Source organism: Oncorhynchus kisutch, linkage group LG10 (assembly GCF_002021735.2).
Source record: "Oncorhynchus kisutch isolate 150728-3 linkage group LG10, Okis_V2, whole genome shotgun sequence".
Taxonomy (NCBI): domain Eukaryota; kingdom Metazoa; phylum Chordata; class Actinopteri; order Salmoniformes; family Salmonidae; genus Oncorhynchus; species Oncorhynchus kisutch.
Genome location: NC_034183.2, coordinates 16,390,403 through 16,406,214, shown reverse-complemented (window position 1 = coordinate 16,406,214; position 15,812 = coordinate 16,390,403). Strand labels below are relative to the sequence as shown.

General features: G+C 40.5%; 1 protein-coding gene across 2 annotated transcripts in view; it reads left to right on the top strand.

Annotated features, from left to right (window-relative positions):
- Nucleotides 1–15,812, top strand: part of LOC109897466 (potassium voltage-gated channel subfamily KQT member 1) — a 323,503-nt gene that overhangs the window by 35,443 nt on the left and 272,248 nt on the right. For both annotated transcript variants that reach the window (XM_031833218.1, XM_020491956.2), the window contains exons 7-9: nucleotides 5,691–5,801; nucleotides 6,030–6,125; nucleotides 11,461–11,589. In XM_031833218.1, the coding sequence (XP_031689078.1) occupies nucleotides 5,691–5,801; nucleotides 6,030–6,125; nucleotides 11,461–11,589 (336 nt within the window). The remainder of the gene's footprint in view (nucleotides 1–5,690; nucleotides 5,802–6,029; nucleotides 6,126–11,460; nucleotides 11,590–15,812) is intronic.

Sequence of the window (15,812 nt, the reverse complement as noted above, 5' to 3'; positions counted from 1 at the left end):
CTCTGACAGCTGATACTTAAAGTTATAGAGGGAGATATAAGACTTCAGCTTCAGAGATTTTTGCAATTCGTTACAGTCATTGGCAGCAGAGAACTGGAAAGAAAGTCGGCCAAAGGAAGTGTTTGTTTTGGAGATGATCAGTGCAATATACCTGCTGGAGCACGTGCAACTGGTGGGTGTTGCTATGGTGACCAGTGAGCTGAGATAAGGCGGGGCTTTACCTAGCAAAGACTTATAGATGACCTGGAGCCAGTGGGTTTGGCGACGAATATGTAGTGAGGGCCAGCCAACGAGAGCATACAGGTTGCAGTGATAAGTAGTATATGGGGCTTTGGTGACAAAATGGATGGCACTGTGATAGACTACATCCAGTTTGCTGAGTAGAGTGTTGGGGGCTATTTTGTAAATGACATCGCCGAAGTCAAGGATCGGTAGGGTAGTCAGTATTATGAGGGTATGTTTGGCAGCATGAGTGAAGGAGGCTTTGTTGCAAAATAGGAAGCAGATTGTAGATTTAATTTTGGATTGGAGATGATTAATGTGAGTCTGGAAGGAGAGTTTACAGTCTAACCAGACACCTAGATATTTGTAGTTTTCCATATGTTCTAGGTCAGAACCGTCTTGAGTAGTGATGCTAGTCGGGCTGGAGGGTGCGGGCAGCAATCGGTTGAAGAGCATGCACTTAGTTTTACTTGCATTTAAGAGCAGTTGGAGGCCACGGAAGGAGTGTTGTATGGCGTTGAAGCTTGTTTGGAGGTTTGTTAGCACAGTGTCCAAAAAGGGCCAGATGTATACAGAATGGTGTCATCTTGTTATAAGTGGATCAGAGAATCACCAGCAGCAAGAGCGACATCATTGATATATACAGAGAAAATGGTCGGCCCAAGAATTGAACCCTGTGACACCCCCAAAGAGACTGCCAGAGGTCCAGACAACAGGCCCTCCGATTTGACACACTGAACTCTATCTGATAAGTAGTTGGTGAACCAGGTGAGGCAGTCATTTGAGAAGCGAAGGCTATTGAGTTTGCCGATAAGAATGTGGTGATTGACAGAGTTGAAAACCTTGGCCAGGATGATGAAGATGACTGCGGTTATGATATCGTTTAGGACCTTGAGCGAGGCTGAGGTGCACCCATGACCAGCTCGGAAACCAGATTTCACAGTGGAGATGGTACGATGAGATTCAAAATGGTCGGTGATCTGTTTTGTTAACTTGGCTTTTGAAGATTTTAGAAGGGCAGGGCAGGATGGATATAGGTCTATACCAGTTTGGGTCTACAGTGTCTCCCCCTTGGAAGAGGGGGATGACCGCAGCAGCTTTCCAATCTTTGGGGATCTCAGACGATACGAAAGAGACGTTGAATAGGCTAGTAATAGGGGTTGCATCAGCTGTCTGGATTTGCGTGAAGGAGAAGCGTGGGGGGGGGGGGGGGGGGCTTGGGCAGGTTGTTGGCCGGGGTAGGGGTACCCAGGTGGAAAGCATGGCCAGCCGTAGGAAAATTCTTATTGAAAGGATAAATTATTGTAGATTTATCAGTGGTGATAGTGTTTCCTATCCTCAGTGCAGTGGACAGCTGGGAGGAGGTGCTCTTATTCTCCATGGGCTTTACAATGCCCCAAAACCTTTTGGAATTAGTGCTACAGGAATTCTGTTCACATTTCTGTTAGGAAAGTTAAGGATAGCTTTTTCAAACTGACTGAGTATAGTGGTTTCTGACTTCCCTCAAAAGTTGCATATCGCGGGGGCTATTCGATGCTAATGCAGAACGCCACAGGATGTTTTTGTGCTGGTCAAGGGAAGTCTGGGATGAACCAAGGGCTATATCTGTTCTTAGTGCTACATTTTTTGAATAGGGCATGCTTATTTAAGATGGAGAGGAAAGTAATGTTGAAGAGAAACTAGGCATCCTCTACTGACGGGATGAGGTCAATATCCCTCCAGGATACCCGGGCCAGGTTGATTAGAAAGGCCTGCTCTCTGAAGTGTTTTAAGGGAGCGTTTGACATTGATGAGAGGTGGTCATTTGATCGCGGACCCATTACGCATGCAGGCAGTGATCGCTGAGATCCTGGTTGAAGACAGCAGAGGTGTATTTAGAGGGCAAGTTGGCCAGGATGATATCTAAGAGGGTGCCCATGGTTACGGATTTAGGGTTGTACCTGGTAGGTTCCTTGATAATTTGTACCCTTACAGACAAACTAACATGCTGTAGCCGAGGCGCTTTCAAGGGTATATGACTGTGTATATGACTGATTTGTATACCACCCCAACAGATCCACAGATGACGCAATCTCAATCGCACTCCACACTGCCCATTCCCACATGGACAAAAGGAACACCTATGTGAGAATGTTGTTCATTGACTACAACTCTTGCGACGAGCAATCCCGTATCCGGGAGCGTAATCATAGCCTCAAATGCATTAGCATAACGCAACTTTTCCGATTCATGAAAATCGAGCTTAGCCTTTTGTTAACAACACTGTCATCTCAGATTTTCAAAATATGCGTTACAGCCAACGCTAGACAAGCATTTGTGTAAGTTTATCATGGCATAATGCTATGCTAGGCTCTGCTGGCAGCAGGCAACATTTTCACGAAAATAAGAAAAGCAACCAAATTAAATAATTTACTTTTGAAGAACTTAAGATGCTTTCACTCAGGAGACTCCCAGTTAGATAGCAAATGTTCCTTTTTTCCAAAAATAATATTTTTGTAGGCGAAAAAGTTCCCGTTTCTTCATCATGCTTGGCTGAGAAATCGACCGAAAAATGCTTCAACTTTTTTCAAAATTTGCTCCATAATTTCGACAGAAACATGGCAAACGTTGTTTAGGATCCATCCTCAAGGTGTTTTTAACATATATATTCGATAATATATCCGTCGAGGCAATTGGTTTCTCATAAGAAGCGATTGGAAAAATGGCTACCTCAGTATTTCACGCAAGCTTTTCTCCGGGAGACACCATGTGACCACTCGCTAAATATGGTCCCTTACAGCTATTGTCCAATGGAAATGCCTAAAAAGACGTCACAATGCTGTAGACACCTTGGGGAATGCGTGGAAAACGTAAGCTCATTCGTAGCTCATTCACAGCCATATAAGGAGTCATTGGCATGAGGCGGTTTCAAAAAATGCGGCACTTCCTGGTTGGATTTTTATCTGAGTTTCACCTGTAACATCAGTTCTGTGGCACTCACAGACAGTATCTTTGCAGTTTTGGAAACGTCAGAGTGTCTTCTTTCCAAAGGTGTCAATTATATGCATAGTCGAGCATCTTTTCGTGACAAAGTATCTTGTTTAAAACGGGAACGTTTTTCATCCAAAAATGAAATACTGCCCCCAGAGTTTCAAGAGGTTACCATAGTGCCCACGAAGCTCATCACTAAGCTAAGGACCCTGGGACTAAACACCTCCCTCTGCAACTGGATCTTGAGCTACTACCCCCAAGCTATAAGACTGCTGAACAATTCATCAAGTGGCCACCCGGACTATTTACATCGAACCAACCCCCCCCCCCCCCCCCCCCTTGTTTTTACACTGCTGCTACTCGCTGTTTATTATCTATGCATAGTCACTATTCCCCTACCTACAAATTACTTCGACTAACCTGTACCCCTGCACATTGACTCACTACCGGTACCCGCTGTTTATAGCCACGTTATTGTTATGTAATTTTCTTGTGTTACTTTTTATTTTATTTTTTACTTTAGTTTATTAAGTCAATATTTTCGTAACTCTATTTCTTGAACTGCATTGTTGGTTAAGGGCTTGTAAGTAAGCATTTCACGGTAAGGTCTACACTTGTATTCGGCACATGTGACAAATACAATTTGATTTGTTTTGATCAACAACCCAACCCTGCTCTTTTTAAAGATAACAATACAACTAAATGACCCAATGCTTGCAACTCACCAGTTGGGTCATCTAAACAACCCAGCATCCAAGTGAAGGCTGTTTTGGCTGTTTCCATCAGGCGGGTCAAGTTTCCAGTTCAGTTAATTAAACAGTTCAATGTAAGGCTGTGGGTAATAAAAAACCTATGGTAGTCTTGTGCTAGAGGGATCTGCACGCAATAAACCACCTCACTGCTCTCTGTCTCAAATACCTTTTACTCTGCCACTATAAAGTGTCAGTTCCTTTAATTAAAACTGTAATTGCAGGATTACTAGCTGTTTTGTAATGAGAGTTAGAAAGGTTCAGGGGTCCTTGGTGCCCAATGGAACCATGAAGAAAAGCTGTTTTTGTGTGTCATAGCCACAATGAACAAAACAGCCCAATAGGAACTTTGCTCTCCTTCGTTAATCACAGAGACTGTAAACTTGAGACTTGTGATATGCCGTGCCAATAGGTTTGGTCACTCGTGTGTGTGTGTGTGTGTGTGTGTGTGTGTGTGTGTGTGTGTGTGTGTGTGTGTGTGTGTGTGTGTGTGTGTGTGTGTGTGTGTGTGCTGAGATCAGTTTGTCCAGCAGTAAAGGGAGAGCCTGTTTGGAGAGTGTTGTGTGTGCGTGTTTCCCAGTGTATTCCCTGTCAGCTTGTTTTCCACTGTGGGGTGTGCAGGTGCAGGGCACAGCTGTAGGATGGGCTCAGAGCCCGCAGGCCAATGGCATGATTCATATTTCTCCTCTCCTCTCATCTGCCTCACACTCAGAGGTTGTTAAGGGAAGAGTGTTTGATCTGGAGATTCACCAGCACTCTGCTCAACCTCTGAAAATGGGAGAGAGAGACAGAGAAGCGATTGATATCAGGATTGATAGGGAGAGGGGTAGAGAGAGAGATTTAGTTGATGTTGTTTATAGGGTGTATGGTGTTTATTATGAACCATATGATGGCAGGTGTGGTGTGGCAATGACACACTCCTCCACAGAGAGAGGGAGAAAGAGTAAATGGACTGTGCCCCAGTGAGAACTCAAGATGGTGTGTTTGACCTTTGTGAAGACATGGAGAGGCTTCGCCACACACTTGGAGTGCAGCGCTTACACCAGGGGTTTGAATGCGGGGGTGTTGTTGAGTGGACTATTCCACACTGTCAGGCCCATTGTTTAGTCATAGAATGTGTAGATGAGGATTAACCATCCCCCTCCCTCCTTCCTTCCCTCCCTCCTTCTTCCTATTTACTCCCAAAAAGTTTTAAGTATCTCACCTTACATCACCCTCTTTGTATAAGCACACAGCACAAGGTCACACGGCGCCCCAAAGACACTCCACTGTGCTTCTCTCAATGTGTCACAATTGGCTCAGCTTTCAGAGTGGATGTACATGGAAATGCAGGGGTATTTGTTTTCCTCCGCGCTCCGCTTGGCCAAATTCCTCTCCTCACTGAGGATTAGTCCCAGAATCCTCTCCTCACCGAGGATTAGTCCCAGTCAGAATCGTATTCCTATTGAGTGAATTTCAACTGCTGAGTGGTGACAGTTTTGGAGCCAGGCCAATACTTGTGATGAACTTTCTCCTCATGGTCTGCTCCTTGTTGTTATCGCCAAACTGTGCTCAATGACCTATTTACGACCAAGTAGCTCATTATTAGAAGCCTTTAACAAACAATGTTTAACTTATTTAGTACATATGTAAATGTAATAATGGTGAAAAGATATATATAACGGGAAATGATCGTGTAAATAAAATAACATCAGTGTGTGGAAACATTGCCTTGTTTTCCCTAACCTATCCCGTCCCCACTGCCCCCAGGTGACGGTGACCACCATTGGCTACGGGGACAAGATTCCTCAGACGTGGATAGGGAAGTGCATTGCTTCCTGCTTCAGCATCTTCGCCATCTCCTTCTTCGCTCTGCCTGCAGTAATTACCCCTCATCTTCCTCCTCTTCTTCCACAATAAACTAAATAGCATAATGTGTACATAATTCATAATACACAATATTGCCTTCCATCATTACTGTGTTGTCTGGTGAGTAACCCAGTTAGTCCTCTGAGGGGAAGCATCAGTGTGCAGCTCCAGGTCGTCCTGTGGTTTCAGTGTCATGATGCCTCTCTCTCTCTCTCTCTCTCTCCCCCTCCCCTTCTCCAGGGTATACTGGGCTCGGGCTTTGCTCTGAAGGTGCAGCAGAAACAGAGACAGAAACATTTCAACAGACAGATCCCGGCTGCAGCCTCACTAATCCAGGTACCGTCAGTCAGACAGACAGACAGACAGACAGACAGCAGCCAAACAATCACTCTGTCCTGTCTGGGATCTCAACAGCTGTGTATAGGAGAGAATATGTATAGGAATGTGTGTAGAAAGTGCTTAAGCACAGTGATGACACATGGGACCTACTGTAGGCCGCTGAACCTCTCTAGGACCAGGTCTGGTCTGGTCTTGACGGACGCCATCTTTGATTCAGTGCTTTACTCATGTAACAACTCCAGGCCAGGATGTCAGATAGGTTCAATTTAACATGTCCAGGACCACTACATTTCCTGATTTCTTTAAATAACGCATTTGTTCCCTTCAAATCTTGCCAATGTAAGCTTCAAAAAGCAGTCTAGAACAAATAGATGAGTAGCAGTGTTTGTAGTCTGCACATGTCCTGGAAAAGGTGAGCTGTCCTGTCCTGTTCTCTCCCAGGCAGAGAAGACAGGCAAATAGCAGCCAGTTTATTCACCAGGAGCTGGCCATCACAAGGATCACATTGACTCTGAACATACAAAGAAGCCCACAGCTACATTTACAAAGAGACTCCTTATTGTGCTGACATTTAAGAAACATAGAGTCACTGAATCTACATGATGATGAGGATGACGGTACAGAGCTAAACATGGAATGGCTATATGAATGGTTATACTGTATGTGAATGGTTATATGAATGGTTATACTGTATGTGAATGGTTATATGAATGGTTATATGAATGGCTATATGAATGGTTATATGAATGGCTATACTATATGTGAATGGTTATACTGTATGTGAATGGTTATATGAATGGTTATACTGTATGTGAATGGTTATATGAATGCTTATATGAATGGTTATACTGTATGTGAATGGTTATATGAATGGTTATACTGTATGTGAATGGTTATATGAATGGTTATATGAATGGTTATACTGTATGTGAATGGTTACTTGAATGGTTATACTGAATATTAATGGTTATACTGTATGTGAATGGTTATATGAATGGTTATACTGTATGTGAATGGTTATATGTGAATGGTTATACTGTATGTGAATGGTTATATGTGAATGGTTATACTGTATGTGAATGGTTATACTGTATGTGAATGGTTATATGTGAATGGTTATACTGTATGTGCATGGTTATATGTGAATGGTTATACTGTATGTGAATGGTTATATGTGAATGGTTATACTGTATGTGAATGGTTATATGTGAATGGTTATACTGTATGTGAATGGTTATATGAATGGTTATACTGTATGTGAATGGTTATATGTGAATGGTTATACTGTATGTGCATGGTTATATGTGAATGGTTATACTGTATGTGAATGGTTATATGTGAATGGTTATACTGTATGTGAATGGTTATACTGTATGTGCATGGTTATATGTGAATGGTTATACTGTATGTGAATGGTTATATGAATGGTTATATGAATGGCTATATGAATGATTATACTGTATGTGAATAGTTATATGTGAATGGTTATATGTGAATGGTTATATGTGAATGGTTATACTGTATGTGAATGGTTATATGTGAATGGTTATACTGTATGTGAATGGTTATATGTGAATGGTTATATGTGAATGGTTATACTGTATGTGAATGGTTATATGTGAATGGTTATACTGTATGTGAATAGTTATATGTGAATGGTTATATGTGAATGGTTATACTGTATGTGAATGGTTATATGAATGGTTATACTGTATGTGAATGGTTATATGTGTATGGTTATACTGTATGTGAATGGTTATATGTGAATGGTTATACTGTATGTGAATGGTTATATGTGAATGGTTATATGTGAATGGTTATATGTGAATGGTTATACTGTATGTGAATGGTTATATGAATGGTTATACTGTATGTGAATGGTTATACTGTATGTGCATGGTTATATGTGAATGGTTATATGTGAATGGTTATACTGTATGTGAATGGTTATATGAATGGTTATACTGTATGTGAATGGGTATATGTGAATGGTTATATGAATGGTTATACTGTATGTGAATGGTTATATGAATGGTTATACTGTATGTGAATGGTTATATGAATGGTTATACTGTATGTGAATGGTTATATGTGAATGGTTATACTGTATGTGCATGGTTATATGTGAATGGTTATACTGTATATGAATGGTTATATGAATGGTTATATGTGAATGGTTATATGTGAATGGTTATATGAATGGTTATACTGTATGTGAATGGTTATATGAATGGTTATATGTGAAACGTTATATGAATGGTTATACTGTATGTGAATGGTTATATGAATGGTTATACTGTATGTGAATGGTTATATGAATGGTTATACTGTATGTGAATGGTTATATGTGAATGGTTATACTGTATGTGCATGGTTATATGTGAATGATTATACTGTATGTGAATGGTTATATGTGAATGGTTATACTGTATATGAATGGTTATATGTGAATGGTTATACTGTATGTGAATGGTTATATGTGAATGGTTATATGTGAATGGTTATATGAATGGTTATACTGTATGTGAATGGTTATATGAATGGTTATATGTGAAACGTTATATGAATGGTTATACTGTATGTGAATGGTTATATGAATGGTTATACTGTATGTGAATGGTTATATGTGAATGGTTATACTGTATGTGCATGGTTATGTGAATGATTATACTGTATGTGAATGGTTATATGTGAACGGTTATACTGTATATGAATGGTTATATGTGAATGGTTACATGTGAATGGTTATATGAATGGTTATACTGTATGTGAATGGTTATATGAATGGCTATATGAATGGTTATACTGTATGTGAATGGTTATATGTGAATGGTTATATGAATGGTTATACGGTATGTGAATGGTTATATGATTGGCTATATGAATGGTTATATGTGAATGGTTATATGAATGGTTATACTGTATGTGAATGGTTATATGTGAATGGTTATACTGTATGTGAATGGTTATACTGTATATGAATGGTTATATGTGAATGGTTACATGTGAATGGTTATATGAATGGTTATACTGTATGTGAATGGTTATATGAATGGTTATACTGTATGTGAATGGTTATATGAATGGCTATATGAATGGTTATACTGTATGTGAATGGTTATATGTGAATGGTTATATGATTGGCTATATGAATGGTTATATGTGAATGGTTATATGAATGGTTATACTGTATGTGAATGGTTATATGAATGGTTATACTGTATGTGAATGGTTATATGAATGGTTATACTGTATGTGAATGGTTATATGTGAATGGTTATACTGTATGTGCATGGTTATATGTGAATGGTTATACTGTATATGAATGGTTATATGTGAATGGTTATATGTGAATGGTTATATGTGAATGGTTATATGAATGGTTATACTGTATGTGAATGGTTATATGAATGGTTATACTGTATGTGAATGGTTATATGAATGGTTATACTGTATGTGAATGGTTATATGTGAATGGTTATACTGTATGTGCATGGTTATATGTGAATGATTATACTGTATGTGAATGGTTATATGTGAATGGTTATACTGTATATGAATGGTTATATGTGAATGGTTATACTGTATGTGAATGGTTATATGAATGGTTATACTGTATGTGAATGGTTATACTGTATGTGAATGGTTATACTGTATGTGAATGGTTATACTGTATGTGAATGGTTATACTGTATGTGAATGGTTATACTGTATATGAATGGTTATATGTGAATGGTTATATGAATGGTTATACTGTATGTGAATGGTTATATGAATGGTTATACTGTATGTGAATGGTTATACTGTATGTGAATGGTTATACTGTATGTGAATGGTTATACTGTATGTGAATGGTTATACTGTATATGAATGGTTATATGTGAATGGTTATATGAATGGTTATACTGTATGTGAATGGTTATATGAATGGTTATACTGTATGTGAATGGTTATATGAATGGCTATATGATTGGTTATACTGTATGTGAATGGTTATATGTGAATGGTTATATGAATGGTTATACGGTATGTGAATGGTTATATGTGAATGGTTATACTGTATGTGAATGGTTATATGTGAATGGTTATACTGTATATGAATGGTTATATGTGAATGGGTACATGTGAATGGTTTAATGAATGGTTATACTGTATGTGAATGGTTATACTGTATGTGAATGGTTATATGAATGGCTATATGAATGGTTATACTGTATGTGAATGGTTATATGTGAATGGTTATATGAATGGTTATACGGTATGTGAATGGTTATATGATTGGCTATATGAATGGTTATATGTGAATGGTTATATGAATGGTTATACTGTATGTGAATGGTTATATGAATGGTTATACTGTATGTGAATGGTTATATGAATGGTTATACTGTATGTGAATGGTTATATGTGAATGGTTATACTGTATGTGCATGGTTATATGTGAATGGTTATACTGTATATGAATGGTTATATGAATGGTTATATGTGAATGGTTATATGTGAATGGTTATATGAATGGTTATACTGTATGTGAATGGTTATATGAATGGTTATACTGTATGTGAATGGTTATATGAATGGTTATACTGTATGTGAATGGTTATATGTGAATGGTTATACTGTATGTGCATGGTTATATGTGAATGATTATACTGTATGTGAATGGTTATATGAATGGCTATATGATTGGTTATACTGTATGTGAATGGTTATATGTGAATGGTAATATGAATGGTTATACGGTATGTGAATGGTTATATGATTGGCTATATGAATGGTTATATGTGAATGATTATATGAATGGTTATACTGTATATGAATGGTTATCTAAATGTGAATGGTTATACTGTATGTAAATGTTTATATGTGAATGGCTACATGTGAATGTTTATATGTGAATGGCTACATGTGAATGGCTACATGTGAATGACTACATGTGAATGGCTACATGTGAATGACTACATGTGAATGGCTACATGTGAATGGCTACATGTGAATGGCTACATGTGAATGGCTACATGTGAATGGCTACATGTGAATGGCCATATGAATGGCCATATGAAGTTGTTAAACCAGGAATCTACTTCAGAGGGAAGAGTTTTCTCTGTCAGAACACATTGTTGCCCTTAAACACTGATCCATGGTCAGTTTAGCTGTTGTCCACATAATGGTTAAGGTTAGGACAGGTCTGATCCTAGATCTGTGCCTGAGGGCAGCTTCTACCCAGAGCTGAGATAATGTCCAGGTGATCAGCTCACCATCTGTGTTTACCGTGGGTAAATATGCTAGGACACTTATCACACTGGTTCAGATTGTCCATCCTCTTTTTCAGACACTGTGGCGCTGCTATGCAGCAGAGAAACGAGAAGGCTGTCCCGCCACCTGGAAGATGTATGTCCTCACCGGAGACTACATTCCCCCCATGAACTCTGAAAACAACAACCCAAACCTCAGAATCAAGGTAAACACTACCTCACTTCTTCAGTTATAACAAACATAATAATGCAGGTCTATACACACTTTATACACCTTTATCCCTGTTCAGAGAGGCATTCTACTGATGCACTATAGCTGCTTTGTCAATCAACAGCTAACATATCTGTCAACCTGTCTCTTGGAGAGCTTGCATCCTGTCTCAATTCCCAGAGGAGATGTCAGAAAGAGAGCTGCCCTCAGGAAAAAGCTGTTTGCTGGTGATATGAGCCTTCCATCCTACAGACAGATAGACAGACACATGGTACTATTCCCTTTGACAGTGTGGATTTTAAATACATTAGCAATGTGGTGGTGCTTAGGGCATGGATCTACGAAAGAACAAGTTAAGCCCCCCACCCACTCCCTTTCACCATCTCAACCCCCCCGTATGCCTTACTGCTCGAGGCAAGAGCCAGTCAAATCAAAATCAAATCAAATTTGATTGGTCATACACATGGTTAGCAGATGTTAATGCGAGTGTAGTGAAATGCTTGTGCTTCTAGTTCCGACAATGCAGTAATATCTAATAAGTAATCAAACAAATTCACAACAACTACCTTATACACACAAATGTAAGGGATGAATACGAATATGTACATATAAATATCTGGATGAGCGATGGCCGTGCGGCATAGGCAAGATGCAGTAGATGGTATAGAATACGGTATAGAATACAGTATATACATGATATATATATATATATATATATGAGATGAGTAATGTAGGATATGTAAACATTATTAAAGTGACGTTATTTAAAGTGACTAATGAAAGGCATAGGCAAGGTGCAGTACTGTAGATGGTACAGAACAGCATGTACATATGAGATGAGTAATGTAGGATATGTAAACATTATTAAAGTGGCGTTATTTAAGGTGACTAGTGATACCTTTATTAAGTCCATTTATTAAAATGGCCAGAGATTTGAGTCTGTATGTTGACAGCAGCATCTCTCTTGTTAGTGATGGCTGTTTAACAGTCTGATGGCCTTGAGATAGAATCTGTTTTTCAGTCTCTCAGTCCCAGCTTTGATGCACCATTACTGACCTCGACTTCTGGATAATAGCGGGGTAGTTTGCCCCCGGTGATGCGTTGTGCAGACCGCACCACCCTCTGGAGAGCCTTGCGGTTGAGGGCAGTGCAGTTGCCGTACCAGGCGGTGATACAGCCCGACAGGATGCTCTCGATTGTGCATCTGTAAAAGTTTGTGAATGTTTTAGGTGACAAGCCAAATTTCTTAAGCCTCCTGAGGTTGAAGAGGCACTGTTGCACCTTCTTCACCATGCTGTCTGTGTGGGTGGACCATTTCAGTTTGTCCGTGACTTCTCCTTCTCCGTGATGTGTACGCCGAGGAACTTAAACCTTTCCACTTTCTCCACTACTGTCCCTTCGATGCGCATAGGGGGGGTGCTCCACGATCATCTCCTTTGTTTTGTTGATGTTGAGTGAGAGGTTATTTTCCTGACACCACACTCCGAGGGCCCTCACCCCCTCCCTGTAGGCCATCTCGTTGTTGTTGTTGGTAATCAAGTCTACCACTGTATTGTCATGTGCAAACTTGATGATTGTGTTGGAAGTGTGCATGGCCACGCAGTCATGGGTGAACAGGGAATACAGGAGAGGGCTGAGAACGCACCCTTGTGGGGTCCCAGTGTTGAGGATCAGCGGGGTGGAGATGTTGTTTCCTACCTTCACCACCTGGGGGCGGTGTATCAGAAAGTCCAGGACCCAGTTGCACAGGGTGGGGTTGAGACCCAGGGTCTCGAGCTTAATGACGAGTTTGGAGGATACTATAGTATTAAATGCTGAGCTGTAGTCAATGAACAGCATTCTTACATAGGTATTCCTCTTGTCCAGGTAGGATAGGACAGTGTGCAGTGTGATGGCGATTGCATCGTCAGTGGACCAATTGGGGCTGTAGGCAAATTGGAGTGGGTCTAGGGTATCAGGTAGGGTGGAGGTGATATGCTCCTTGACTAGTCTCTCAAAGCACTTCATGATGACAGAAGTGAGTGCAATGGGGCGATAGTCATTTAGTTCAGATACCTTAGCTTTCTTGGGAACAGGAACAATGTGGCCATCTTGAAGCATGTGGGGACTGGGATAGAGAGACTGGGATATGGATTGATTGAATATGTCTGTAAACACGCCAGCCAGCTTGTCTGCGCCTACTCTGAGGATGCGGCTAGGGATGCCATCTGGGCCGGCAGCCTTGCGAGGGTTAACACGTTTAAATGTTTTACTCAAGTTGACACGGCCCGCTTTGGTAGCGGGCCATGTCAGTGACACTGTATTGTCCTCAAAGCGAGCAAAGAAGATGTTTAATTTGTCTGGGAGCAAGACGTTGATGTCCGCCACATGGCTGGTTTTCTTTTTGTAATCCGTGATTGACTGTAGACCTTGCCACATACGTCTCGTGTTTGAGCCCCCCAGGATGATTCCGGGCCTTTGTCTCCCCCACACAAAGACACAGTCAGTTGAGATGATGTCATTGCCGCCTTTCTCATGGGAGGAAACCTTTGTGTTGGTAGAACAGCAACAAAAACAAAAGTTGTTCGGCACACATTGGGGAGAGTGAAGGCTGCTTCTGTCACTTTCTGTTTCGGCATGTGACTTCTCCTCTCTCTCTCCCTCCTCTTTCCCTCTTTCTTTCTCTCCTCTCTCTCTCTCTCTCCCTCCTCTTTCCCTCTTTCTCTCTCTCTCCTCTCTCTCTCCTCTCTCTCTCTCTCTCTCCGTCCTCTTTCCCTCTTTCTCTCTCTCTGTCTCTCTCTCTCTCTCTCTCTCTCTCTCTCTCTCTCTCTCTCTCTCTCTCCTCTTTCCCTCTTTCTCTCTCCTCTTTCCCTCTTTCTCTCTCTCTCTCTCTCTCCTCTTTCCCTCTTTCTCTCTCTCTCCTCTCTCTCCCCTCTGCTCCTAATGAGTCATTCAGGATTCAGACCCATTCTGGTATTTGGACAGGACTATGGGCCAGTGTCAATGCCAGGACACTGTGTGTGTCATTGAGTAAAAATCATTGTGTTTCTATAAAGCAGTCAGTTAGTGACGTGCTGCCTCTAGGTGATGGAGTGGAGCACAATGAAGGCCCTGAGGAATTCAGAGACTCAAAGAGCGTTGACCTCAGTTAAACCAGCACAGATTTGAAGACATGGCCTTAATCATCATGCTATAGTACAAGAAGATATGACTAACACGGTGTATTATTTGAAGGTTTAAAGGTGCACAAATCATTGCTTACAAAACAGATACTGAAGTTTCTGTGTTCTGAATGGTTAGGAATCAAAGTTTACTGCGTAGTATAAGCCATGTTAGAAAATAGCAAATCAGGAATGAATGACAAGTGATAGTGCTAAACCATAAAAACACAACCACAACAACTTGTCTAACACATGAAGGTAGGGAATGACCACATGTGACTTGGTATTTGGTATTTTATTAGGATCCCCATTAGCTGTTGCAAAAGCAGCAGCTATACTTCCTGGGGTCCACACAAAACATTAAACATAATACAGAACATCAATAAACAAGAACAGCAGGACAGAAATACATACCGTTTTTTTAAAGGCACACATAGCCTACATATCAATGCATACACACTAACTATCTAGGTCAATCTGTTTTTTAAAACTAGGTTTGCTGTTTATTTGAGCAATAATATGAGATGGAAGGAAGTTCCATGCAATAAGGGCCCTATATAATACTGTACACTCTCTTGAATTTATTCTGGATATGGGGACTGTGAAAAGACCCTTGGTGGCATGTCTGGTGGGATAAGTGTGTGTGTCAGAGCTGTGCGTAAGTTGACTATGTAAACAATTTGGGATTTTCAAGACATTATTGTTTCTTATAAAAAGAAGTGATCAGTCTCTCCTCAACTCTTAGCCAAGAGAGACTGGCATGTATAGTATTTATATCAGCCCTCTGATTACAATGGGGAGCAGAACGTCCCGCTCTGTTCTGGGCCAGCTGCAGCTTAACTAGGTCTTTCCTTGCAGCCCTGGACCACACGACTGGACAATAATCAAGATTAGACTAAACTAGAGTCTGCAGAACTTGCTTTTTGGAGTGTGGTGTCAAAAAAGCAGAGCATCTCTTTATTACAGACAGAACTCTCCCCATCTTTATAACCATTGAATCTATATGTTTTGACCATGACAGTTTACAGTCTAAGGTAATGTAAAGTAATTTAGTCTCCTCAATTTGTTCAACAGCCAC